The sequence below is a fragment of the Athene cunicularia genome (assembly GCF_003259725.1).
Source record: "Athene cunicularia isolate RWA chromosome 9 unlocalized genomic scaffold, athCun1 chr9_part1, whole genome shotgun sequence".
In the NCBI taxonomy this organism is placed as follows: Eukaryota; Metazoa; Chordata; class Aves; order Strigiformes; family Strigidae; genus Athene; species Athene cunicularia.
Genome location: NW_020799110.1, coordinates 14,350,267 through 14,377,410, shown reverse-complemented (window position 1 = coordinate 14,377,410; position 27,144 = coordinate 14,350,267). Strand labels below are relative to the sequence as shown.

Below are 27,144 nucleotides of genomic sequence, written 5' to 3'. Positions count from 1 at the left end.
GAGTAGGCCAGGGTCTGGCGGTGGGGTTGGCCGGGTGCGGGATCGGGGGACAGGGGATGGGCCCTGAGCCAGGGCTGGGGGGCGGCAGGGACAGGCGGGGCTGGGGACATCTGCCTGTCGGGTGAGGGTCTCGCTCTTTCTCCAGAGCGTCTGAACATCCAGATCGTGTCTGCCCAGAGCCGCACGGGCCTGCTCACGGCCCAGGAGGCCCAGCGTGTCCAGCAGCTGCATGAGGAGAACCGTCAGTTCCTGCGCATCCCACGGAGGCGAGTCCTGCAGCGCCGGGCCGAGGTGCCCCTCTGCGGGGTGGCTGCAGGCCTGGGGACAGGCCCCTGCTTTGTCAAAACCCTGCGTTTGGGGAAGTGACTACCTGGCCTGCAGGTGCCTGGTGTAACCCGCTGCGCAGGTGCCTGCCTGCCACACGGGTGCTGCCAGCCCCAGCCCACCTGTCCTGATTGTGTAGGTTTCCTGCTCAAAGCCTGGCCTTGCGGGGGCTGGTGCATCCAGGCCACCTGCTGAGCCTTTCCAGAGCTCTGTGCGTGGTGGACAGAGAGATGAAGCCCCCTTCTTAAATGGTCTACAAATCTTAGCTCAAGAGAACAGCTTTGTGAGATCTGTTGTGGACAGGACTCAGCTAGTGGAGTTTAGAAGGAACAGTGAAAAAAGGCCTGAACCATAACCATCTCACTGTAGCTGAATGTGTGGTGCTTGTGTTCTTTATGGATATTTTTTTTTCAGTAACGTAATGTCTTACTGCTACTTCTGACCAAAATGTGCTTGTTGCAGACCGCTCTGGGATAGGACAACCAGTGCGGAGGACTTGAAGCAAGCGGAGAGAGAGAGCTTTCTTGAATGGAGGCGACAGCTTGCTCAGTGAGTATGCCACTTGTGTCTGGGTGAGTAGCTGGTGGCATTTAGAGACAGTGGAAGTGGTGGATTGTATTTATCCTTGCTGGACCTATGAAATTAGTGTCTTGTCAGTAGCAATCTGTACTTGTTCTGGAAGGCTGGACATCCCAGCCACAGTCCAGACATGTCCTTGTGGTGAGCTTTGCAAAGCTCTTTTATGTGTGCATGTTCTTGTACTGTTTACAGTTAAAATTTTTCAGGATGGAGTGTGATGTTCTGCTCTTGTCTGTCAAGTGGAGAAGTGGTGAATGTGTCTTCTGAAAGCAACAGTGCTGCTCTGAAGAGTGCAGTGCTGCCAGCCTGTGTACAATAGCTTGTGCTGGTCCGGCACCGCATCTTCTGACCTGGAAGGTTCAGTGGTATCTGTTCATGCCTGCTAAACCCACACTTGTCCTGAGTAAAGTCATTCAGGCAGTGGTAACAGTGAAACAAGGGTTATATAGAGCCATTTCAGCTACCATCCCCAAATTTGTTATGTTTTCCAGGTGGTACTTGATGGAGTAATAATTGCTGGGATAACTTTTCTGATTTGCTGTTGTGGCTCTTCACAGGCGGACTTTGATGAGTTTTTGCTCTTTCCATCATTTACCACTTCTTCATTGGTATGATCAGGAGCCAAGTCTTACTGCTGAACCAGTGCCACTAACACCAGTTTATCTGGGTGCTTGATCTATCTGCAAAACTAGCAGAAATACTACCTACCACATCCGTCTGATTTGGTAGCTCCCTCTGAAACTAAAGCCTCCTGGATCTAAGGAAGAACTAGTGGTGTACTTACTGCCTGATGTGGTCCAAATACAATGTCTTTTTTTCCATTTTGCCTTAGCCTCGAGGAAGAAAAAAAGTTAATTCTAACGCCATTTGAACGAAACTTGGAATTCTGGCGTCAACTTTGGAGAGTCATTGAAAGAAGGTAAAGTATATCACTATCCACTTTTAAAAAAGTAATGTTTATTGTGTTTTCCTGAATTGAAGCTTTTGAGTCAAGCTTCAAGTGTCTGAGCACAGGAAAAACAATTATAGGTAATAATGCTTTATTATTAGCATTGAAGTGATTTTGTTTTGAAGTGATCAAAATGTGATGTGAAGAAAGGCATCTGCGTAGTGGTGCACACCAGCTCTCAGCACTGCGATTCTGCAGGTGGTTTGCTGCGAGTCTGATGATTCTTCAGATGCTGCTGCTCTTGCCTCTTCCAGTAACTGTGTGGGAGGCCTCTTTTGAGAATGTGTCTTTGAGATCTTTTGCCAAGATTAACCCTTTCCCCTCTTTCTCAACCACACAGTTGCAGCCTGATATTCTGGGGCAGGAGGCAAGGGAGATCAACTAAATAACATTGGGAAAGAAATAGCCTTTTGGTCCTTGGCCTCTTGCCATGCAGAGAAATTGCAGCAGTGTACAAAAGACAACAGCCTGTCATATCACAGAAATAGCTTTGTTTGCTCTGCTGAGCTGTAATATAATAGGAGTGCTATCTGCTATGTTAATCTGACTGGGGCATTTAATTTCATTAGTAATTAAGTTTGAGATCATCTCATCTGATTTTTCCTAAAATTGAAAAATACTTCACCAGTGAGGTCATGGTGAGCTGGTCCTTTCACAGAAGTGGCTTTGTGTACTGGGTGCTGCTGGGCCTTTGGCCGGGGGAGAGCTGGGTCGGGAGTATCCACTGTAGGGTATCATGTTGTGTCGTGTGAGTGTATTGTGTGTTTTGAGGTGGCTGGAATGTGTTATGCTTTTCTGTTCTTGTTGTAGCTTTTTTTTTTTTTCATGTAGAGTAAGGATGCTGTCTCAGAATCGAACGGAAAGGTTGTCCAGTCCCTTACTTTGCCAGATGATTTGATCTGTTGTCTCTTTTTTTTTTTTTTCCCCCCCTCTTATTTGCTTCAAACTAGCTGCTAGCAATCTGATTTGGTAACTTCTCTGTATCCCATCCCACGGTGTCAGCTTTCTCCAATATTGATCTTTGAATTTCTGTAACTGTTCAGTACCTCTTTGTATCCATGAGGCTTTTTTTTTTTTTTTTTTTTTTTTTTTTTTTTTTTTTTTTTTAATATGTAACCAACTGCCTAGTGAGGCATGCAATTCTTCCATTCAACCCGTGGTGTTCTGAAGCTGTTAACAGAAGTCCCTGTCAAACAAATAGAATCAGCATGTGGCAACCAGTATTTTAAATAAATTACCTGCCTGGAGAAGTTCTAGTAGAAGAGGCTCTAGTTAAATTTCCCTCCCTCCTTTTGAAAAAAACAAACATGGGTGCCTCCGGTATTTGAAGCCAGGGCATTTAATTTGCTTGTAGAACTGATGAGTCTTGTTCACGTATGCAGTGGTAGCCTGGGTTCTGGATTTGGAAGATGTTTCCTAAAAGCACTCTTGCAGGGCCTTACTTGTGTGAGGAAGCAACATGGAGTCAAAGACTATTCTTTCACTGTTCTGTGTTTTTTGTGACAAGAGCACAAATGAAATTCTGAAAATGCCTGATAGCAAATCCTTAGAATCTTCAGGTCATTTGTGGGAGACTTCGTATATCTTGCTGCATGCAGAGGGGACAACAGTATTCCAGAATATCTTGCTGTCTAGGAAAATCACTTCTTCCTCTCTGTAGCCACCTCACTGCAGTTTGGGTATGAGAATAGACAGAAATAAAGTTGTGTTATCATAGTTTTTACTAACATTCTAAAGGATAGAATACCACTACTCTGATTCTTGTCTGCTGAGCACTTCTGAAAGATAGATAAGCATGGCTCTGTTGGGGCATGTGAGATGCTGACATGCTTTGTTAATTCAGTAAAGGTACTTAGTACGATAATACAGTTAAAACAGTTAAAATTCCAAGCAAATCCTAAAAGTGAGTAATGTGCTGTGCCTCACTGCTTTCTTTGAGGCAGGTCAAGAAGGTGATACTTATGGGGCTTTCTTTTATTTTTGCAGTGATGTTGTAGTCCAGATAGTAGATGCTAGAAACCCCCTTCTGTTTAGATGCCAAGATCTGGTAAGTAAACCACTTTCTTGAATTTTGTCTTTATTTTATTTCTTAGAGTTTATATGATTTATTTTTTAATACATTCAGCAACCTTGAAGCTGTTCTACTGTCATGCCTGGCATCAAATTACTTTTGTTCAGTGTTTTTTGATACTTCGTGGTTTTGTGGATTTAGAAGCGGGTCTGCAGACGTTATCTTGCAGATATCGTATCACTCCTCGTTACCCACTAGAAGTGTCCACACTTAAAGGAATTGTTCTGTTTAGAAGCATAGTGGGAAAAAAAATGGGTGAGGATTACTGTGCTGAAAGTGAAGGATCAAGAGTTATTGAAGTAACAGCTTTGTGATGATGGACTATAGAACACTGCATCAGTGAGATATGAAATTGCTCAAATAGTTGATCTTAGGGGTTCCTGCTATGAGGTGCTGACATATCTTGTTGTAGCTCTAAGCCGACAAGGTGTTTGCATGGGTGACCAGAAACAGTCTGTACTGCAGTAGCTGCATGATCCAATTTGTTCTAGTAGCTGTCTGCTAAACACCAGTTTCATCTAGCCCAGGGGATGGCAAACTTAGCTACACTCAGGTGGAGCTGGATGGGGTAACTTGTCTTGCTGCTCTGTTATCACCTTGCAGGGAGGAGGAGTCCAAACCAGAGTACAAAGTGATCCTTCTCTTGTTTTCTTCAGGAAAGTTATGTTAAGGAAGTTGGCAGCGACAAGGAGAACATGATCCTGATAAACAAAGCAGATTTGCTGAGTGAGGAGCAGCGGGCTGCTTGGGCACAGTTCTTTGAGAAGGAGGGTGTCAAGGTGGTGTTCTGGTCAGCTCTGGCAGAGTGCAGACGGCTGTCTGGAGAAACAAAGGTACTGTAGATGACCAGTTCAAGCTGAGCATGCGCTGGTTACCTCTGATAACTTGCTTTGCAGTTATGCTTGTGATATGCCTGAGCACCTTTCTAGGAAAGGCACAGTCCTTGTCTCAGGGAAGGATTATTCTAAAGACCTATACAGCTCTAAACCAGCATTTTAATGATTGGAGACAAAAGTGAGGAGAGTAAAATGGTGAAAAAGGTGGTACACCATTCAGTTGCTGTTCATAGTGCTTGCAGTTTCTCTTTCAAGGTTAATGACATGATAAATAATACTAAACTAGAATGCAAATTTCTTCCTTAAGGCTACTGATGAAGAACTACAGAAACAGCCTCTGTAGATCTGTTTGCAAACTCTTAACTCATTGACAGAATTGGAATCCTTTCCAAGAGGGATGCTTTGAGGGATGTGGTTATCTCTACAGAGGATTTTTCTCTCCCAGGGATGAGAGTTGTTTCTTAGAGAAACTAAAGTATCCGAGGGCCTTTCTTTGTCCAGTGGAACAAACTGTGCTGCTGCCTCAAGTTATGTGTTATCAGTAGCTGTTGCTTTCAGGTTTTACTGGGCTCATCAGTTACAGCCATTGCTATTCAGCTATGGAATATCCTATATTTCCCTCCAAAAATACCTGCGCTGTTCAGCTGGTTTACAGTCCTTGAATAATAAAATGTTTTTACAGATTGATTTAAAAGCAAGACTGAGGCTGTTAGTTCTGTTTTCTTTTTTAAAAAGAATGATCAAAATACTACTGTTAGGAGAAAGTCTTTCTCTTGAATGTGAACTGTTTGCAGGGAAGAAATGTAGAGTTAGACTGAAAACAAGACAGCTTGAAATTATTTTAATGAAATATTTAGATCTGAAACAAAATGGCTTTGTGTTCTGAACATTGTGAAAAACTTCCATTTGTTCCTATTACTAGGAACACTTGATAATTTAAAAAAAAATTTTGCTGGGCTCTGCTGCTGCTGTGTGTGTGCGTGTATTCAGAGTTGTGCTTCTGGGAAGAAATCTCTAATGACTTCACAATGAAGCTGACAATCCCTCCTGGAATAGTTTTGTCATGCTCCTAAAACAGGCTAGTTGTTTCTACATCCTACTTAAGACCCCTAAAAACCCTGTGTGATGTAAGCAGTGAATTGTCATTCCTTGGGATGTGGCTGATGAAAACACAGATGACTGCACTGCAGCAGCTGCAGTCAACAGCAAGACTTAGTGTTGTCCTTACATTTCACCTATGAAAATACTGTCCACACAGGAACTAGACACTGAAGATGTAGCAGAGGACCCAAGTGATTCTGAGGATGAAAGCTCCAGTCAAGAAGATGATAACACAGCACAAGACAGTGCAGAAAGCACATCGATAGGCAGTGCTTTGCAAACTGTAAATCAAGTTCTGGTTAGTGATGATGACAGTAGTGATGAATATGAAGACTGTGAAGATGATGAAGAGGAGGCCTGGCAAACCTGTTCTGAAGATGAAGGCGGGGACAAAGTAAATGCTGTTGCCCCAGAGAGGATAGAAAGCAGGACTGATGTTGCACTGCAGCACCATGTAGTGCAGGAGCAGAACAAGAACATCAGGAACTTCAGCCATCTGGTACAGAGAAATGAGCTGCTGGAGATATTCAAAACCATGCACAATGGACCGAGGGTGAAGGATGGGGAAGTAAATGTTGGGCTGGTGAGTTGGACTTTGTGCTTAACTGGAACTTGCTTAACCTAAATTTTAATTCTGTATGGCTTCCAGGGGGAAAATTCATCATGTGGTCTGGCTTCTTGTAAGTGGGAAAAAACTGGCAAGCACAAATCACTGATGGTTTTGTGCAAAGATTAATTCTGAAGTTCCTGGAGTTCAGTGTTCCCTGCTGCTTACTTTATTTAGTACTTTTTGTTGCAGTACTTTTTCGTTAGAGCTCTGCCAGTCTTCTGATGTCGCCCTGTCCGTTACCATTCCATTTTGTCATCTAGGTGGGTTACCCTAATGTTGGCAAAAGTTCAACCATCAACACAATCCTTGGAAATAAGAAGGTGTCAGTGTCTGCTACGCCAGGCCGTACAAAACACTTTCAGGTATTGCTAACAAAAAACGTTGTTATTTTAATTTTATTTTTTATTTCCCCTAGTGAAAGAGAGCTTCATTATGAACTAGTTGTAACTAAGTGGACTCAGTAGAGTTTAGACTGGAGAGGGGTGGGTATATAATTTTGGAACTATAGTTCTTGCTTCCAGACTCTTGCTACAGTTTGAGTGTCGCTCATGAGAACTGTTGTGCAATGAGAGATATTTTCCATCTCCTGATTTTATTTAAGTAGCTTGGCCTTTCTTTTTTCAACACCAGTCATGAGCAGAGAACCTCTGAGAAGCGAGTACTCCTCTGAATAGCTAATGTCAAGCTTTCAAACCATCCTTGTCTGCAGTTGTGGCATAATTAGACACTCACAGCAACCATTTTCATATAGATCAAGCTCTTCATTTTGAGGTAGGAACTCCAATCCTATAATGAGCATTGAGGGATTTGTACTTGTGCAATCTCCTACCTGTTTTAAAAGGTCCAACATAGGTAAAGATTTCTGGAGTGCTTTCTCCTCTCCCATCAGATTGGAGAGCTGAAGATCTTGCTGCCCCCATCTGGACACTTTATTTATGAACCTTGGAAGTGCTCTGCTGTCTTCCACATAGGATTTCCTTAATTCCTTGGCTGGGGCCAGCAGGGCAGATGTCTCTGTTAGTAGAATTTCTGCTTATTCTCATTTGCATTCTTGTTCCATCTATGCATTTGACTTTTTTTTTTTTCCCTTTTACCTCCATGGACACTGACTTGCCTTGGTGAACTCATCGGTTATTTATTGTATAGACGCTGTATGTGGAGCCTGGCCTGTGCCTATGTGATTGCCCTGGTCTGGTGATGCCATCTTTCATCTCTACCAAGGCAGAAATGATTTGTTCTGGAATTCTGCCTATAGACCAGATGAGGGACCATGTCCCACCTGTTTCTTTAATATCCTTTGCATGGGGTTTGTGAGAGTGTCTGCAAGCATTGGATCTGGAGTATGCATGCAGCACGTTCCAGCCCTGACAGGGGCACACGTGCTCATGTGTTGAGGGCAGTGGGGACACGCATTGGATAAAACAGCCCTGCTACGCTGGTCTCTCCCCATCTCATTTCAATTTTGTCTTGTCAGACTTGCATTCATTTTTCTAGTTTGTGACAAAATCCAAAGTCATTCTTAATGTGTGCTCTTGAAGTGACTAGGGGAAGATTACTTGTGTAGCTGAAAATCACCAGGTGGTTTCCTTCACTAGCTTACGTTTGCCAGCATATCCCACGAAACATTTTGGAAGCAACCTATGGAATAAATATCATAAGGCCAAGGGAAGATGAGGATCCAGATCGAAAGCCAACAGCTGAAGAGCTGCTAACAGCATATGGATGTGAGTGATGATCCCTTTAAAACCTATTGCCTATGCTGTGTGCTTGGTCCTGAATACAGCCTTAGGAGAACTTTAAATAGTTAGGCCCACCTCCAGTTTGTCATGCATTGAACCTCCCCATTAGGACTTGCCCCTGCCTCTCAGGAAGGGTCTTTGTTAACAGCTGATCTCATGTGTGTGTGTGTTGTAGACGTGCTTTGCAAGTTTTGTCTGCCGGACGTTAGTGATTGTGTTGAGGATGTTGAAGTGCCCTGCCAGTCTGTGTAGTGTGGTGTGATGATCTCAGATACCTTCCATCAACTGAGTCTTGAATTAGACTTTGAAGAATGCAGTGAAGGTTTATCTCCCCTGTCTGATTCTCTGATGCAGTTAATCTTCTCTGGCCTTAAAATATAAAATAAAAATAAAAAACCAGCAGGTTTTCTGGTGATAGGCAGATGTCACCTCTCATCATTCCTCTCGGGCTCAGATGCTTATGCAGTCCCTCTACAGTCAGCAATGTTCCCTTTTTTCCCTGCTTTCCCCAACAGAAGCGTTTTTCTAAGGGAGTATTTTTGAGAAAGGATACAAATGTGCAGTTAGGCAGCAGAGAAGAATGTGTTAATTCTCTTGTTGAACTGACACAGAATGTACTTTGGATTTGTCTTCTAGATATGAGAGGCTTTATGACAGCACATGGACAGCCAGATCAGCCGAGATCAGCTCGATATGTGTTAAAAGACTATGTCAATGTAAGTTCTACTTACATCTGGGTTTTCTTTCCTGCTAGGTGGTGAATTGAAGGCTTCACTGGAGCATGAAGGATACAATGAAGTGAATTCTATATCTCTGGATAAAATTGCCTTATATTAAAAAACTCTTTAAATTGGGCTAATTTTATGTTTTAAAAGAATAAATGGAATTTCTCAAGCTGGTTACTCTTAAAAAGATGATTGCTTAAAAATAAGGTGACAGCTAAATAAATTATCCTATCTCTAAAACAGGCAGCAGATATTCAGGAAACAAACCCATTGTGTGTAGTTAGACCAGTATTTGACACTCAAGACTGTAGATCTGAGTGTTATAATACTGTGTGCTTCTACAGCACCTCAGCAACTTATTGTTGAGTATTTCTTAATATTATCCTCCAGTACTCCTCGGAGTTTTGCACTGTGTTCATAGCTGGAAATGGTGCTTTGAAGTAGAGGTTGAATGGCCCTTTAACTTAGAAATCAAGCCAGTTGTTGCCTGGGAGGAGAAATTAAGTATACTGATAGTCTGGTGGTGTGAGCCCCTGGACATCCAGCGCTGCTCTTAGCTCTGGAGTGTTTTCATTCCTCTCCGGGCATCTCTGAGGCTTTTGGGGTTTTTTCTGGTAGTAACTGTATTCTGTTGCTTTCACAGGGGAAACTGCTGTATTGCCATCCACCTCCTGGCATTGACCCAAATGATTTTCAGCACCAGCATCAAAGATGTCCAGAGAGCAGAACCGTGCAGGCCAGTGGACAGGTGAAGCCTGAGAAGAATACCAAAGCAAAACAAATTGAAAATGTAGTGGACAAAACATTTTTCCACCAGGTAAATTCTGGTGTTTTTACAGCAGCACTGGTGTGTCATAGTTACTGGAAAAATAGCTTGGAGGATGGAGGAGTACTGGGTTGAGTTAATAGTGTTATATGTCATTGGCATCTGCAAGTACTTTCTACCCGAGAGTGTTCTGTTCTTTTTATTATCTCCTAAATCACTGGGAATGTCCTAGGTGACTGAAAGATAGCTAATGAGGTGTGCATAGTCGACTTTTAAAAGGTCAGCGGGGTGACCCCCATCATCATGGGCCTAACATCAATCTTGAGCATAGAGGAGAGTGACTGGGAAGACAGACAAGGAAGGAGGCTGGAGTGTGAGACAACCAACAAGGAACATGGTTTTGGACTAACAGGTCCTTCAAACTAACTTTACTTTCTCAGGATGACATATTAAAGGGTCATGATATGCTGCATTAAGACAACTGATTTAGTACTGCATGGTTTTGACTCAGAATCTGAAATCAGATGAAAAGACCGTGATTTAAAATCTAATTGAGAAATCTCACAAAGTGGAAAATGGGAGTTTCTCTTAACTTCTGTGCTTCTTGTTAGTTCATGGAGGGTTCTGTTTTGACCCTACACTACTGAAAAAATTTATTAATGACTTGTAATGAAATGTCAAACCCATAACTGATTAAGTCTGCATACCTGACAAGGATCAAAGCAGGGTGTTTAGCAGTGAAGAGAATGGATCAGATAGTGTGATCCATTCTGCTTGGTTAGCTGGATACAAACAGTATTTGTTTCAGCACAGCTAAAGATAGTCTTGTGTTTTGAAACAAGAATTCAGGCCCTTTTCAAAAAAACAGTGAGCGTTTTGGAAAACTAAGATGTGAAAAGAATTTTTGGGATTACCAGACTCTTCCTCTGGCTGCCCAAAGTGCTGTCACGAGCTGTGAGCCCCAGCAGTGCTACCCAGACTCCAGACTTGAGCAAGTTATTTTAGTCTCTGGCTGTCACAGATGCCAGATTTATTTGCAAAGACAATTTGTGGTATGCAAAGCAGAGACTCAGAATCAATCCTAGCACTGTAGCTAATGTCTGTTGGAGCTCGGTGTCCCGTCAGTGCTCTGCCTCTGCTTGTAGTGGTAGACCCTGAGGACCTGGCGCAGCAAGGCATGGCTGCAGACAGAGCTGGAGCCTGCTGGCAGGCTTTGACTCAGCTGCATGGTGTGACCTTTCCTGCAACTCTGGAGCTCTGGGGGTTGAGCAGGTCTTGATGGGTTTGAGCTTGCCTGTGTCTGGTATTATTAACATGTTGCAGTTCCTTGTGGGAAACATCAGTCACTGCTGATTATGTCTCCTCTTCCAGGAGAACGTTCGTGCCCTGATGAAGGGGGTCCGGGCTGCAATGGGATACCGGCCCGGCAGTGGCCTCGTGCCTGTGACTACACTCAATCCTGGGAATGTGGTAGGAAAGCCCTGGAAAAAACACGGAAACAGGAACAAGAAGGAGAAAATTCGCAGGATCACTAAGCACCTGGAGGCTTAGCTGTGGCACAGGCATCTGGCCTTTCCAGGGCAGGGACTGCACTGTCCTGCAGGCTTGAACTGGCAGGGGGGATAAGTGGGCATCGCTAGCTCACCTGGGAGTTCTGTGCTATGGATGGGCCTGAGCACAGGATAAGAGTGGTCTCTGACAGTTGGAGCTCATCCCCTCTGAGAATAAAAGAGACCTGCCCATTTGTGTTATCTGGAAGCCAGCCCAGATGTTTGACTGCTGCTGAAACATCCTTTCACTGGGAGCAGATGGAGCTGTGTGGGAATGCTTTTTCCTTCCTTAAAGGATGTATTTTATAGCTGTTGGGATCAAAACAATCCCTGTAAAACTGACTAAAATCTTTAAAGAGTTGAATTTCAATGAGTGATGTTTGTTACATTGCGACACTATTGCTCATCTTTTTTTTTTTTTAAAGCTTCTTTGTTGATTTGACAGAACACTTTAGTGAGGTAAGAGGATCTTTATTGCCCTCTTCCTTCTCTGCTATACCAGCCCTATTCTGTAGATCCCAGTACTGAAATTACTCCCTATTTCCTAGCTTCAGGCAGAGCAGAGCACACCATGCTAGGAAAATGCTGCTTTTTTTGTCCTTCACACTGAGCTAGTATCAGTTGTTTTTCGGTGTGACTTCCCATTGATATTTTAAAACCTTAGCTCTGTGTGACTGGCCAAAAATATGGTGCTAATTTGTCCTTGAATATATTTGATATTTTATTTCCTATATGGTGTCATGTTCTGTCTCACTGACCTATCATGCATTGACCTAGTCACAGAAGTGTAATAATAGCAGATTTTAATGAGTACATTAGTATTTGATGCTAAAAAGACTGTACTCACTTAGGTTCAGACTTAAGTGAGACTTAGTCCCTGGTTGCCCTGCTGAGAAAATATGTGCACTTGGTCAGTGCTCTTCATTCCTCATCCAGCACAGGGAGTAATGATAGGACTGGAAAGTCTCGCAAAGACAAGTTGTGCTTTGTTTTTAGGTGGTAAAGCAGAGTAACAGATGACACTGGTCTCTGATACTAAAAAAGGGATTTCTGCCTTGTAATTTTGTACTTTCCAGGCCTTAAGTGTAGATGGAGAGATGAAAGCAACTACTGAGCAAAGCCACAGCAGAAGTGGGGTGTGCAACCAAGCTGGTTTTGGCTTTGTGACCCTTTTTGTGCTTGTCCTGTAGAGCCAATTTGCACTGCATGTGTGGAGGGTCCCCTGACAGCAGAGCCCTTGCCTTGGCTCCTGCTTCCCCTGGAGACCCTGCTTTAAAGTTCTTAATTGTATCACTGGAGGGAAGATACTTCCCTGCCACCTGTAAAGCTAAACCATAATTATACTGAAGGGTCAATGGTATTTTAAGTCAGTGTACCATAGCAGAAAGTAGATTCTCAGGAGAGACTATTTAATCTGGCTCTCTTAGAGAAGATGATTTTTGCCTTTTTTTCCTGAAGAGGTTGTGCCCTAGCCAAATTGGTCTCTGATCAAGCTTCCCCATCCTCCTTGGAGGGATGGTTTCTGCTTTTGTCCCTCAGAATACTTTAGGGACCTAATTGCTCAAAAGCACCCATTTCTTTTTGGCCTGTCTTATGTAAAGCTATTACCTGTCAAATTGAAGGTGGGGTATCCATAATTGCAGTTTTTAAATATTTTTTTCCTATCCTATTTCTTTCCTTTCAAAGCTTTTTAAATTCTTCATTCGTATTGCACGTACTGAGCTTTTTTCATTGCATTTTCAGCCCTTTCCTGCTAGCTGGGTCTCTATCAGCTTCCTTACTGGACAGGCTGTGCCCTGGTATAGTCCCTTCCAAATCTAGTGAATAACAGAAATCCCCAGGGTCAGAGGCTTGGGATGACTCTGCTTGTTACTTGCAGAAACCTTTGGCCACAAGACCTGCTGAACCACTTGAAGTGTTTGCATGAATGAATGGAGGGTAGTGTAAATACAACTGAGCAAATAACATTTGCTCAGGTTTGTTAAATGCACATTGCTTCTCCCTGTGCTAAAGGACTCTTGCATCGATAGAGGGATCATAAACGGGAGTTGTGGACATAAAGGCTTGTTAATATTTGATGCTGCTATTGAGCAGTGGGCAAACCGGCGAGGACCGTGGTTAAATTAATGCTTTCCTGTGGTGGCTTGGTCTGTTGCTGAACAGCATCCGCCCTGCCCTACCCTTGCTGGGGAATGCCGGCCGGGCCGTGTTGACAACTCGGTACAGCGCACAGGAGCAGCTGGCAGGCGTGAGGCAGTGTGGGGACTGCTCTGTTGTCAGAAGCCTGCACAAAGGAGACATTGTGCTTTGCCCTAGCCACCTGCTGAATGAGCCTCTCGGCTGCTCCTGTTGCCTTCTGCAGAAGGCAAGTTTTCATTTTTGAGTGCCGTTTTCTTCAAGAGCCTTGTGCGTGTAGGGGGAGTGTGTGGGTGTGACCAGCTCCAGTCTGTTTTCTGGGATCAGCAGCACTTTCGGCTCCCCAGCGGTCTGCCTCCCCTTTAGGAGACTTTGCTTTGTAGTGCAGGCAGTTGTTTTCCTGGCTGTTGTTACCTGCAGCAGAAACACAGAGCCAGTTGGGGATATGGTTTGAAGCTGAACTTCCCTGTTACAATACCTCGTGCTTGCATCATGAACTACAATTCTCCTCCCTGCAGGGCAAAAGCTGGAGCTGCCATTCTTCTCCAGGTCTCTTCTGCCCTGTTTAGGGAGCCTCAGTCTGACCAGGAGTCCGCTCCCAGCAGCATGTGGTGCTTTCTGCCCCAGGGGAGCTGCTGGGTGCTGTTCCGTGGGTGGAGGGTGATGCTGGGTGCTGCACCTGCGGGGCAGTGCTGGCAGCCTGTGGTGGCACTCCCTGCCCAGAGACGCTCGGAGCCAGCCATGCAGGGGACGCTGCCCGTGGGACACAGTGGCTCTGCTGCCTGGCCAGCGTCTTGCCTGGCTGGGGAGCTGGTCTGCGTGTCCTGGGGGCTCTGGACACTGGCTGCACTGTGCTGGATCACCTCCCGTTTGCTGTAACTCCCTGGGGCTGGGCTGCGGGAGGCTGTGGGGCTGCTCTGCTCTGACATCCCGCAGTGCCGAGCGTGGCTGGAGCAGCCTGTCCCTCTGCCTTAGGCTGTCCTGCGGGTGCCCGGGGCAGGGCCGGCAGCAGGCGTCCATCCTTTGCCTCCTGTACAGCTTCCTGGGCCACATCTGCAACACAGTCGGAGCGCTGCTCGCCAGCCAGCTCAACATCCAGGTGGGCAAACTCCGTGTGGTGGGGTGGGGACACCCCCCTTCACCCTGCCCAGCCTCTGCTGTGGCTGTGGCACCCACACCTGCCTGGCAGAGGTGCTGCTCTCCTGCCCTGGGGTGCTGGGCCTGGAGAGGATGAATTTTGGCAGCCTGGCTCAAGACAGTGTGGCAAATGCAGCCCCTTGCATGGGGGCCTGTGAGCTGCTCCCTGAGGTTTTGCATTTCAGAGAGGTTCAGCCTCCTTGTGCTGTCGTGTCTCTCTCCAGATCCTCACAGGTGCCTACATGGCTGTGACTGACCTCATCTGCTTCCTGCTTACCCTCTTCCCCCTGTGCTTGCCTGAGTCCCAGAGGCTAGCAGGTGTGTGCAGAGGTACCCCTCCTTGCCATGGGTGCAGGTTGGTGGCAGCCTGCTCTGAGCTGAGGGCTTTGGGAGCACTCTGCCCCTGCTGGGCAGCCTGGCATGGGCACCTTGGGAACAGCAGCACCTGGGGTAGTGGCATGGTGCCCTGGGTGAGCAGGGGGTGGCTGGGTAGCCCCTGCTGTGGGGGATCTAGTGCAGCCCACAAGGGCAGGATGGGGCAAAATCTGACCTGAGGATGATGCCCTGAAAGTGAGCCTGTGTCCCACGCAGGTCTGCCCCTCTGCCGGCGGAGGAGGCAGCAGCTGCGGGATGGTCTGCTCGCCCTCACCCTGCCCCTGTCCCTGGGTGCTGGCAGGTCTCTGCTGGTGCCTGGACCCCGGCTGTCCCGGGAGCGGCTCAGGGGAGCCCAGCGGAGGCTGCTTGGGGCCGTGTTCGAGGTGAGCTGCCCCCTCATCGTTCCCCCAGGGCTGGGTGGGCAGCAGGCAGAGCCTGGGTGAGCACAGGCAGCTGCCAGGCTCAGCACCGGTGGGTTTGCTTTGATTGGATTTTCCCCTTTGCCACCCTGGCACTGCCCAAGCTGGTGTCTTCACTTCCCAGAGCTTTGTTTCCCTGGGGTGCCAAGGCTCATCCAGGGGTGCTCTTTGGTCCCCCAAGACCCACCCCAGGCACTGCAGCTCAGGGGGTGGGGGCTGGGAGAGGCAGCCCCTCCACATTGCAGCACTTCTGGGCTGGCAGGAGTGGAATGAAGTCCTTGGGATCATCAGGGGGGTCTGGAGCAGCTGACTGGGGTGGTGTGGACAGGGCTTCTGCCGGGAGATGGGTGCTGGGTCCTCTCCAGACCCCTTCTCTGGGCAGGCTGGGATGGAGGTGTTCCTTTGCCTCCCCTGTTTCTTCTCCCTCCCTTAGGACAACAGGGAAGCCCTGGGCTTTGTCCTGGGACTGCTCTCTGCCCTCCTTGCCCTCATAGTCAGGACCCCCACACTCTCCAGAGCAGTAAGTATCTGTATGGTATGGCTGCCTTTATGCCCCCCAGTCCCAGGCAGGGCTTCTCAACCATGATGGTGACTCCTGCAACCCCTTGCAAAAGCCGTGGGGGGGATGCGGGGTGCCCGTGCCCCCTTCACAGCCCCTCCTGGCTGTTCAGCCCTCAGGGCAGCTGCAGGGTTTGGCACAGCAGCCCCCTTCCCAGCAGGGTGCAAGGTCCCCATGCTGGCTGTGGTGGTGTCCCCAGCTGGGGACGGGGTCTATGGCTTCAAAACAGGCTCTGGGCTGCTCAGTGCAGGGGGAAGCCGTGTACACGGAGGTGGCTGTGGGCCACCCTCTGCTCGGCCACAGCCGGCGTCCTCTACGCAGCAGCGATTGTCGCCCGTGACCAGCAGCCTGGGCACATCCTGAGGGCCCTGCCCTGGCTCCTGATCGCCCTGGGCTCAGCTGCACTGGACATGGCTGTATCCTTTCTCAGCTTCTCTCCCGGGATTCTCGGCTGGGACATGGAGGTGGATGGTGCCTGGGCTGTGGGACTGGCATGGGCAGGGGGCCGCTGTCACTCCAGAAATACCCTTAATGGGGGTTCAGCTCCTGTTTGTCACCTGCATGGCCAAGAGCCAGATGGGCCAGCAGCTTGTACCAGAGGTCCCTGATGCCTGGGCCCTTTTGGCTGGAGAGAGAGAGGAAGATGACAGAAGAGCAGAGGAAGAAGAGGTTTTTTTTCTATCTGATTGAAGGGCATAAAGGAGAGCTGCCCTGCTCAGCAGTGTTACTGCTCTGTCTCCCCAGGGTAGGGTGGAGGGATGCTGGGGGCCGGGGCCCCATGGAGGAGGGGCACGGAGCATCAGCATGCTGCAGGGCATGGCTGGCACTGGGAAAATCACCCTCGCCACAGGGCCACATGCAATTCCCTGGCAGCAGCTTGGCACTGGTGTGCAGCTCCTAGATGCTCCCTCAGCCCCAGTGGTTGTTGCAAGGGGGGAGGCTGGTGGGGAGGATCTGGCAAAAGGACCCAGATGTGTCAGCTCAGCACTACCCTTCACCCACCCAGGTCCCCAGTTCGTGGTGTGGCTGGAGCGGTACTGCTGTTGGATGGGGATGGGAGCTGTGCCCCTGGATGCAGGCTGTGGCATGGGTGCAGCTCTCCTGGTTGTAGCTGATGTGTCACACTCTCCTTTGCAGGCTGCAAAGTGGGCCCCGCTCAACATGTTTCCAAAGCCTAGGTCTGCACCCAGGATGGTGGCAGCCAGCCACTGCTTAGACCTGATGATCAGGCTGGTGCAGCAGGTGAGAGTGCCAGGCCTCAGTGCACCCCCCGGGGGTGGGGCAGGATCTATGGGGTCAGGAATGCTCTTGCACCTCTGGCAGAGAATGAGCTCTCTGCAGATGGATTTGGGGTGTATGCCCAGATTTGGGGGAGTGGATGCATCTGCCTTGCTGTCTTGTACGGCAGGGAGAGGCCAGCAGCTTGCAGATGCTGTTGCAATGTGAGTCCCGAGGTGCTGTGTACATACTGAGACTGCTGGGTTTTGGTGCTGTCCCCAGTGATGTCTCCCTTTGATGTCCTCCTCTTGCTTTCTGTTGCCTACCAGACTGGCCACGGCATGGCAAGGCTGCCCGGGGAGGCACAGATGGGTGCAGCAGGCCCTGTGCCGCCACAGCCCCTGACCTGCCCCCCACTCCCAGCCCTGCACTCTGGGCTCTCCTCACCCAGCTCCTCTGATGCTACCTCCATCAACTCAGAGCTCGAGGTCAGTGCCTTTTCCTTTGGGGCTCTGCCCTGCTGCAGCATGTACATTAAGGCATCTACCCCATAAGGTGACAGCCCTGGTTCCAGAGATGGGTCTAGAGCCCTGTTCAGACAGATCCATCCCAGAGCAATGCCCGGGATACTGCTGAGGCACACAGGCTGCTCTGCAGAGCAGAGTTCAAAAAAAGAGTGTGGAGACTCGCTTGTTCTGCCAAGGTGTGGGTGACCGCCACAGCATCTCTGCATCCCCTTGCACAAGTGTGCCAGCCCTGCTCTCAGCCTTGCCTGCCCGCCTGGGGCGTCCCCATCCATTGCTGCTCCTGAAAAGGCTGGAGCCAGGATGAGCTCCAGGCTGTCCCAGGCTCACTCAAAGGTCATTTTACTCTCAGCTGTAGTTGACATGGTCCTGCAGAGAAGCTGCTGTGAAGTGAGGGGATTTCACAGGGCTCCTCTCAGTGGTGTTATATTGGACTTTTTCTTTTTTTGTGTGTCTACTAGTTAGCAGAGTTTTATTAATCAGGAGAGGGGCAAGACTTGTACCCTTCCAGAGCTTGCCTGCTACCTCCTTGGTAGTCTTGCTTAGTTTCTTCTAAGGACTTTTTCTACTCAGGCTGCTGCTGTTGGCTGCAAGAGAGTTTCAGTGCAGGTCACCCTGGTGCAACGCTGGCACCAGTACTGACCTGGAGGCCCAGAAGGCTGGGGCTGTCCTTCACACACAAGACTTGCTGTTGCATGTCAGAGCTGCTGCCTAGGCCATCCATCTACTAGAAAACGTGCTTTGCAGAGTCTGTTTTGTGGGAGAGCAGTGTTTTTTACTCTGTCCCTGAAAAAGGAAGCATCGTGGGTGAGCAAGCGAGTGGGATGCCAGGATGTGCTCACTGACTGCCAATCCCCGAGCTGCTCTGCCCTGGGGTGCTGTGGCTCTTCTATCATTGCAGTCCATGGCAGGTGAGGTACGAACTTCACTTCCCTCAGCTTGGCAGAGCCAGCAGTACACAAAAAAGTCCTGTCTGTCACCCTACTGCAGACTACTCCCTGTGGCTGTCAGGGTCAGGTGTCTCTGATCTTTTTGTGATGTCTTGGCTCAACTATGTGTGAGATGATGACCTTTGCACCTGCATGGGGCTGCCACTTATATATCTCGTCAGCTTTCTGCAGTCACTGCCTGGTCCAAAAATACTTCGTTACTTCTCTGGAGGAGGCTGAAATCCTTCTCTCCTGCCATTAGGGGCCGGCCTTTCCAAGGCAGAGGGGGATCAGCCCTGGCTGCAGGCAGGCGTCCCCAGCTCAGCAGGTTTGGGTCCTGTTCCAGTCAGGGATCCCAGCAGAGGTGCAGGTCCCCAGGGCCTCCCCCCACATGCACCCCTGCAGGCTGCCACACGATCTCACCGTTTCCAGCCAGCCTGCGCACAAGATGGTCAAGAGAGCCGTAGTGGGAAAAGCGGCTCTTGCCCTGGCAAGCGAGGAGCTGCATCCAGGCCCTCTCAGGCTGTTTCTACCGAAGTTAAGCAGCTCTTTCCTAATTATCCTGATTATCCTGAAACTGTTGCTTTAAAGTAAGAAGCAGTTTGCCTCCCCCCCCTTCTGCTCACACCTCCTTTCCTGTTCTTGTGAGCTTTATGGACTTGCCCAGCCCCAGCATGTTCCTCTACCCCACATATCTGTGAGGAGCAGCTCTGTGCTCTACCCCTGCTGCGTGGTGGCTCTAGTCCAGCTTTTTTCTTGAGGTGTGGGTTGGTTGGTTTGTTTGTTTTTTTTCCTTTTTGCAGCAAAAATATTGGGGAAAAATACCACTGGGCTGTTGGGAAAGACGCAGGGAGCAGCTGCGTGCCCAGGGTGCCTCAGAGTACAATCCCTCCAGGGCTAAATGCTTGAGGTACCCAAAACCTCTTGGGACATGAAGAGAGGTCGTGGTGAGGACAAGAGGAAAAGAAACTGCTCCTGACTCAGAGGAACTCTGCCCTAGTGTTTTTTATTGCTGCATCTGTGGGAAAAGGGTCTGTCCCATGAGTGGTGTCTGGGCGGGAGGGCTGCACTTGCTGGGTGGAGCAGACTTGTGTTTGCCCTCCTGGCAGTGTCCCTCTCTAATCCCGGGCCCCGCAGTTGAGGCAAAGAAACAGAAACATCGTTGTCTCCCTGATGGGAAGTTCCTGCAGTCTAGCCAGGCTTTTTCTGCCTCCACAGAGCAAAGGGAAGCTGGAAGCCTCTGCAGAGCCCCTTTGTGTTGGCTGGCACTGGTGAGCCTGCCCAAGCTTCATTTGAGGCTTCACAAGGTTTTTAACATGAGCTGTCTCTGCTCGGTGGCTCTCAGAACTGGCTGTGCTCATGGCAGTGCAGGGGGATGCTCAGGAGCTGTTGCTGTGTGGGTCCCAGGGAAAACGGATTCTCTCTCTCTCTTGATACACTCCACGTGTCACTCAGCCACTGCTCCATGTGTGCCTGAGCAATCTCCTCATGTTGCCTGGGCAGGGAGGGAAACACATGAGAAAAATGGAAACCAGCATTGTTCTGCTTTGAGTTTTGCTTGCGTTGTCGCGGTGAAAGAGAGAACTAGATGCATTCTAGTTTCAGACGTAACCAGTTCCCCTTTCTGGAAAGAGGTGGTGCAGATCCTGTGCCTGCTGCCTCAGGGAGCAGTGCTGCCTGGGGCTCCCTTGCACCCAACTGTGGCACTGCTTGCTCCTTTCTCTTCACAGTGGGACTTTGAAGACGTGATGGTGCAGTGGAGCCAGCCCAGCCTTGCTGCTCAGCCTTGCTCTGTGCTGTGCCCAGGCACCTTCGCACAACCTGCAACCCCTTCAAGATGCCCCGAGCACCCATCCTCCCGTCTGAGCAAGCAGTAAACAGCAGAAGGTGATTGATTCCTCAGGGCTCTCCTGGGCCTGGGAGAGGTGATAAGCTCTGGGGTGCCATCAGAGGCTGCCATGCCATGCTGTGCCCAGAGCACTGCCTGGGTGGAGGAGTGACAGCTTCCAGCATGTCCTTTCACCCTTGTCCTGCTGCAAAAGGGTGTGGAGATCCCCCTTCCATGCCACTTTTGGCTGCACTCCCTGGAATTGGGGCTGTGGGAGAGGTGCAGCCTCATGGCTGGGTTTAAACCCAGCAGTCTCCTCTTTTGGTTGGGGTGGTGTTTTCCCCAGCACTGGGGTTACAAGCCCTTCCCAGTCATGGTCTGCAGACTCTGGAATCCAAGCGTGCTGAACTGCCCAGTGAGGCAGGAGAGAGGGACAGTCCCCACTGTGCCTTCCTGCTGGTGGCTGCCATGCTTCCTGGCCTGTTGAACTAGCACTGCAACCCAGGGACCAGCAAGACAGAAACCTACCTGGAAGGTTATATATGTCTTAAGTGCTACATTTGGAGGACTGACCCATTGCTTGTGGTCTGCCTGGCAGGTGCTGGCTGCTGGAAAGGAGAGTGCTGCCAGTTCCTGCATTGTGGAGGTGAATTTCTTGCCCTGGGATGATTTTGTGACTCAATGTATTGGGTGTAGACCAGAAGAAGCTGAAGAAACATAGGAACCCATTGAAAGGTCAGGAGTGAGCAACTAGTTTGGGCACGTTCAAGTGCATTGGGCCATGTTAGCACGGGTGAGGCTGCAGCTCCCCCAGGACACTGCAGCCCACAGTGAAGGATTTGTTGCACATGAAGTACTGGTTTGTCTCAAACATCATCTGTGTCTTTCAAACCCATGTGCTGTGCCCTGCTGCCCCAGCCCCAGGATGCTGGAGGGGAAGCCCTGGGTGGCCTGGACACTCGGCTGGAGCAAGAGGATCCAGGATGGGGACTTGCCTGGCTGCTCTCCTGCTCCTTTCTGTTACAGAGCACAGGGGAAGAGAAGATCTTCCTGCACAGGAGAGTGGTGGAGAGCACAACTTGCTCCCTGCAGCTGGAGCTTAGCTCTTGCCCTAGAATGGGTGGTGGTGGCTCCTACAAGGAGCACATCAGGGGAAGAGCCTTTGCTATAGACCTGGGCTGACACTGTCTTCCACAATCTTTTCTGTGGTGCTGGTGGCTTGTAGCTGTCCCTCCTTCCCAATGGCACATATCCTGCCCTGGCCTCTGGGTTCTGCTTCAGCTAAATAAACTGGAAGGAAGAAAGAAATGGGAGACCACGGTGTCTGTCATGGTCAAGTCTCATCAAGCTATGGTGCCTGAAGTGGCCATCCCTCCAGGAGAATGGCTGAGCTGGCACCTGCCTCTGGCACTGGAAAATGCCTGTTGTCTCCTTAACTGCTGAGGCTTAGCCCCGGGGCACCCAGACCCTGCCTGGTTTGCCTGCAGCAGCAAAAGGAGCCTTTGCAGAGCTCCTGCTGATAAGTGCCTGCATTCATGTTTCCAAAGGCCTGAGTGAATTGCGGAGTGGCGACGCTCAGAAATCCAGATGCCAGACAATGGAAAGGCTGGAAACATAAAGGAAAGGAAATTCTTCTGCTGTATTGCCTTTCCTATGGCGATAAGATAACCTGAAGTGAAACAAAAGTCTCCGCTACAGACGGTGGGGTGGGCACCTCAGCCGCTTTCTAAAGCGCAGGAGGATGTCTGCCTGAGCCAGGATTTCCCGAACTGCTGAGGCACAGGCAGCCTGCGTGGCTGTCGCCCGGGTGCGCAGCGGGCAGCAGTGTTTGCGATGCTTTGCAATGAGCCTTGAAGCAACAGGTAACCTGGCCTGCTCCTGTTCCATCCCATGGGACCATCCGTGTCCTTCATTTATGCACTGACAAGAAACAATCTTACTTTAAATGCTCTGGAAGAGCTGAGGAAGGGGAGGCCACAATGTTTGCTAGTGGATGAGTGTATGAACATCACAAAGCTGGTGGTGGAATGTGTTGAAAGGGTCTAACACTGCTAAGTGGCTGGTGGACAGAGTGACAGGCTGTATTGCATGGCAGAGTGGTGGGGTCAGGGACAGGGAGGAGGCTGGTCATGGGACCACAGTGCTGTCTGGGAGCTGCTAGGGCAAGGGCTGCAAGTGAATCTGCCCTGTCGGTGTGTGTACTGTGCTGGGCATTCCCCAAAGTGCCTGGAGCTATGCAGGCCACAAGGAACGAGGGGCATGGATGGCATTTGAGTAAGATGGAGGTGAGTCTCTGAAGAGGTGTCATGTCCCAAAGAGGGCTGTGATGGGGTGGGTACCATCAGGACAGCAGAGGAAAAGAAAGAATGAGTGCTTCTGCTGTGTCTCAGAGTACAGGGACAGGGAGGTCTGAAATGAAGCTGGCCAGAGACAAACTCAGCTTATAGCCTGCAGGCTCACAGAAGGCCCAGATTAACTGCGGAAATAATTATGGGCTATTTTGGGTAGTGACACTTGGATGAATGATGAGAGGAGTTCAGGGAGGCAGGCCAGGGCTGCCCCTCTGGCTCAGGAAGCCCCCGGGCTGTGGCTGCTGGGAGCGGCAGGGTGGGTTGCAGGAGGTCACCTGGGCTGCCCTGATCTGCTTTGGTCCCAAACGTGAGCCTCTGGTCTGCCCCAAGGGCTGCTCTGCTGTCCCGTCATGAACAGTTGAACTTCAGACAACAGTGGGACTGGTGCTGTGCCCGGCTGGGCAGCGCCTGCTTTCTTCTCATGGGGGGTCCAGTGATGGGAGCTGCACAGGGTGTGATGGTATTTGCTTAGGCTGTGGATAGGGAAGTTTCAGGCTTCAGGGACCCGAGCAAAAAGAGGAGCTGCACTGGAAGGTGCTGGGGCTTGGGCACATCACACATTACTGTGGTTTGCAGCTCCATGGTGGCTGCACTTGCTCTCTGCCCTGGGGTGCAGCAAGGGGAGATCAGTGGTCTCAGCCCTTTCAGATCTTGTATTCAGTCCACCTGTTTTTTTGCCCCTTTAGTTTTACACTGATGGCCCAGCTCTGGAAAGGGGAGGGCTGAGATGTAGGCATGGGGAGACGTGCAGGAATTGGGACAGCAGCATCTTTGATCGGACGGTTGTGAGCTTGAGGCACCTTCATCCTGCCTTGGGAAGCAGGACCTGGCAGCAGAGTAAAAATGGGCACAAAGCCCTGTAACATCTGTGCAGCGCAGTTTGCTGTTCCCTCTATGCCTGCTCCCTGTAGTCCTCACTGGGTGCTTCTGCTGGGGTATTTGGGGAGCTACCACTGGCACCAGCACCTCTGATAGGGATCACACCACCAACAACCAGTCACACGTGTCAGGGTGAAGAGGTTTTCCCAATGCAGAGAGTCCCCGAGTGTTCTCAGCACTGCTGCCAGGCCAGACCTGCTGCAGCTACGCGTTACAAAGCAATGAGGTTTGCTGTATGCTCCCAGCATGGCCCCTGTGCTGTTACCCCTCGAGGCAGGTGAACTGAGCAGACTGGACAGGCGTCCCCCATGGGACATCATTGTGGGCTTGTGCTGGCTGTCCCAGTAGCCATCACAACTGTCTTTTGGGTCTTCTGCCCTGTGGCTTGTGGCAGAGGTGAGCCAAGCAGCTGCTGCTCCCTGCTCTGCCAGGGGATGTGGTTTGTGGGGTATCTGGACCCAATCAGGAGGTTCTCTCAGCCCTCCCGGCCCTGCTGGGGATGGTCCCCAGGTGGCCTTGCAGCAGCAAGGAGCGGAGAGAAGGCAGGAATGACCAGCTCTCCTCCCAGCAGGGAGAGATGGGCTTGTGGGATGCTCTTGGGCTTCCAGGTGAGATGACATAAACTCTTCAGGTGATGATCCTCTTTGCCTTGGGACTGGGAACCACGTGCCTCTTGTTGCAGCTGGTGTTTCAGGGACTGAGCTGCCCCTGGGGTCAGGCTGAGTGTGCCAGGGGCAGGATGGCCACTGGCCACGCTGGATCCCTGTGCCATGGCAGTGTGAAGCTGAGTGCCTTTGAAGTGTCCTTCACTGCTCTCGGCACCACTGTTGGACAGGATCTGAGCAGCCATTGTGCAAAGCAAAACAAATCCTTCCTATCGTGTCAGAGGCTCAGAGGGTGGCTCTGCTTCCAGCTGCAGGGCTGAAGAGCGAGCTCAGCCCTGCCAAGAGCCCCTGATAACCATCTCCCCCTGCAAAAGAGTTCAAGTCCCCGCTCTGCTCCGGGGTGATGTCACCTTATCAGCACTTGAAGGCTCCTGATAAAGGGATCAATCTAACTTCAACTGGATCCCCACCTGCAAACACAATGTACAGGGTGCAGCCAAAGCCAGCGTGGCCGAGGCCCTGTGTGCGCTGTCACCTTCAGGAGGGTCGCGGCTGCCCAGACCCCACATGGCGCAGCACCGGGCCGGGAACAATAGTGGCCATGGCAGTGCTGCAGCCAGGGTGGGCGATTACTGAAAATCATGTGCTTACCCCGGCTGTGACAGAGGCAATTTGTCAAAGTCCCATTTTCCTTTCCCTGATAAGATAGGGCTAGTGGAGTACAATAATGCTTTCCTGAGATACAATTGTGGCTCTTCTACCCGGCACACAGGCAGGGGAGGCTAATTTTGTCCTTGCTGGGCTGGCAGGGGGTGAGAGGAGGCCTCTGTCTGGGCCGGGCCCACAGTCCAAAAGGGTAAAGTGGCTCTCTGAGACCTGAGAACCAGGACATCCCCAGGGTCAGCAGGGTCATGCTGGCTCCCATGGGCTGGCACGCTCCCTGCTCCCTGCTGGCACTCCTGGAAGGTGCCATGGCTGCAGAAGGAGCTGTTGCCGCTGGCTTCATGATACGGAGCTGATATGATGCGGCACAATGCTGCAGTCCTGCCAACACCTGGTAAACCTGCCTGAGGCAAGGGCTGCCAGGATCATCAGTGCTCCCCTTTACCCTTGCAGGCACCCAGTGCATGCAGGTGCACCCTCACACCCTCTTCCCTCCTGTGCTTTGAACTTTATCGTGTCCTAAATGTGGCATCATGGTGTGAGGCCAGTGTTCATGCCCTGGCCGAGGAAAGTTGCCCGTTCCCAGCAGTCAGCACGATGGCTTGTTGGCCAAGCACGGGCAGGAAGGCGATATCTGCTTCCTGCTGCAAGCTGGTCCCCCTGCAGGCAGCTCCAATGCCACCATAATCTCAAGAAGAAAGCAGTAAATGGCACCATTTACAAAGCCAGACCTTATGAAATCCCCAGCCTCCCTCGGAAATTATAATATATATATAAAATATTTGTAGGGACTGGATCTGGCCTTCCTCAGGAGGGTAATGAGCAGCACACCCCTCCAGCGGAGCCAATGTTTCCATTTTGGCATATTGCTTGGGATGCACTTTCTGCACAGTTTGAAATCTGAGCATAATACTATCTTCATGAACCATATTCACCAGTCTGATAATGTGACCCGACAAAAGGTCAATGGAAAAGTTAATATAATTTATTGGCTGATTTAAAAAAAAAATCTAATCATCATCTTTTCCTTTTTCCTGACCCCCCACCCGCACCCAGAGCCCTGCTGACATTTTCCAGCCATTCCCAAAACAATGGCCAGGGTGGGAATGCTCTGAGTGGGCGCAGCTTTGGAGGAGGCTTTTCCTGAGGGGCTGCAGCTGCATCTGGCTGCTTGGCTCCCCCTCCCTGAGAGGTGCACAGGGGATGCTGTGCTCAGCAGACATCACCAGCCTGGCTGGGGACAGGGCTTGCACCAGGTCAGGTTTGGGCAGATCTAGTGGTTTCAGTACGTTTGCTGGGTGTCCTCTGTTCCACAGGGTGACTTGAGGTCACCTGCTTTGGCCGTGAAGGGGGATATTCATCTCTGCCAGTTTTGTAGCTGTGGACAGGAGGGAAGGAGGGACCAGCCCAGTCCTGGGTGTCAGGCATAGCTGCTGGAGAAGTGTGGCCAAATGACTTGGATGAAGCCCTCAAGGGCCCCAAGAACGTCCTCTCCACAGACACAGCCCTTTGGAGAGGTTTCCATCAGCCTGTGCTGTGCCGCTGGCGGGAAGGCTGCGGGAAGCCTGGATGGAGTGCAGAGACATGTACACATGGGTGCCTTCCTTGGCACGCATATGTGAGCAGGTGGGACGTATTGTCACAGAAGCACCCCTCTTCCTTCCACAGTTCTCCCTTTGGGTTTCCCAACCGCCAAGAGCATGTTGCCATTTGTTCAGTCCAGGGCAGGGACTTGAAAGCTGCTTCACCCCAAAACTACTCAGCACTTGTCTCCTCATGCCCTGCTGTCTGCAGAGACCCAAGAAGTGTCTGGAGCAATTAAGCAGCCAGATGTTTGTCAGGGCATGACCTGTCCTGAGGAGGCAGATGAGCTTGCTTTGTTAGGGTGGAGCTGCAAAGGTAATTAGTCATTTCTTATGCTAATACCTTACAGATGGAAAAGAAAGGACCCCAGAGGGCAAGGGATGATGGAAAGGATCCAGCAGCTTCTTGTTCAGCATTAGCTACTGCTTAGAAGTGGTGTCTTTGGAGCTGCTACCCTGCTGAGCTGTGGAAGGAAGAGTCGGGGGAAACCATTTTCTGGCATGGGCTGGGGGAAGGAGAAAGCCCAAACCTGCCCATTTCTGTCAGGCTGCAGCACTGCTGAGCTCTGTCACCATGCTACCGTGGCCGGGCATGGAAAAACCTGGCTCTTGTCAGCGAGTGACTGTCCTCCTGAACTTTTTCCTGGTGCTATCTCCAGGCCCAGCTGTTGCTGAGGAAAGGCTGGAG

At 50.2% G+C, this 27,144-nt stretch overlaps 2 protein-coding genes across 5 annotated transcripts in view; both read left to right on the top strand.

Moving 5' to 3' along the window:
• Positions 1–11,615, top strand: part of LSG1 (large 60S subunit nuclear export GTPase 1) — an 11,961-nt gene extending 346 nt beyond the window's left edge. The window contains exons 2-13 of the mRNA XM_026854991.1: positions 89–266; positions 787–873; positions 1,736–1,822; positions 3,839–3,899; positions 4,580–4,756; positions 6,018–6,443; positions 6,731–6,832; positions 7,617–7,760; positions 8,071–8,194; positions 8,846–8,925; positions 9,578–9,751; positions 11,072–11,615. Coding sequence (XP_026710792.1) covers positions 89–266; positions 787–873; positions 1,736–1,822; positions 3,839–3,899; positions 4,580–4,756; positions 6,018–6,443; positions 6,731–6,832; positions 7,617–7,760; positions 8,071–8,194; positions 8,846–8,925; positions 9,578–9,751; positions 11,072–11,251 — 1,820 coding nt within the window. The 3' untranslated portion in view covers positions 11,252–11,615. The remainder of the gene's footprint in view (positions 1–88; positions 267–786; positions 874–1,735; positions 1,823–3,838; positions 3,900–4,579; positions 4,757–6,017; positions 6,444–6,730; positions 6,833–7,616; positions 7,761–8,070; positions 8,195–8,845; positions 8,926–9,577; positions 9,752–11,071) is intronic.
• Positions 11,604–27,144, top strand: TMEM44 (transmembrane protein 44). 4 transcript variants are annotated; one of them, XM_026854859.1, is made up of 11 exons: positions 11,704–14,261; positions 14,362–14,485; positions 14,709–14,841; positions 15,115–15,281; positions 15,751–15,837; positions 16,122–16,292; positions 16,420–16,545; positions 17,014–17,118; positions 17,424–17,582; positions 20,278–20,434; positions 20,974–21,690. In XM_026854859.1, the coding sequence occupies exons 1-10, from the start codon at positions 13,879–13,881 to the stop codon at positions 20,422–20,424; spliced, it is 1,602 nt and encodes a 533-aa protein (XP_026710660.1). In that variant the 5' UTR covers positions 11,704–13,878; the 3' UTR covers positions 20,425–20,434; positions 20,974–21,690. The 4 variants fall into 4 exon arrangements, with proteins under 4 accessions (XP_026710655.1, XP_026710660.1, XP_026710658.1 ...); XM_026854854.1 differs by lacking the exon at positions 15,115–15,281 and having other exon boundaries at positions 11,604–11,709; positions 12,790–14,261; positions 15,751–16,292; XM_026854857.1 differs by lacking the exon at positions 15,115–15,281 and having other exon boundaries at positions 14,748–14,841; positions 15,751–16,292.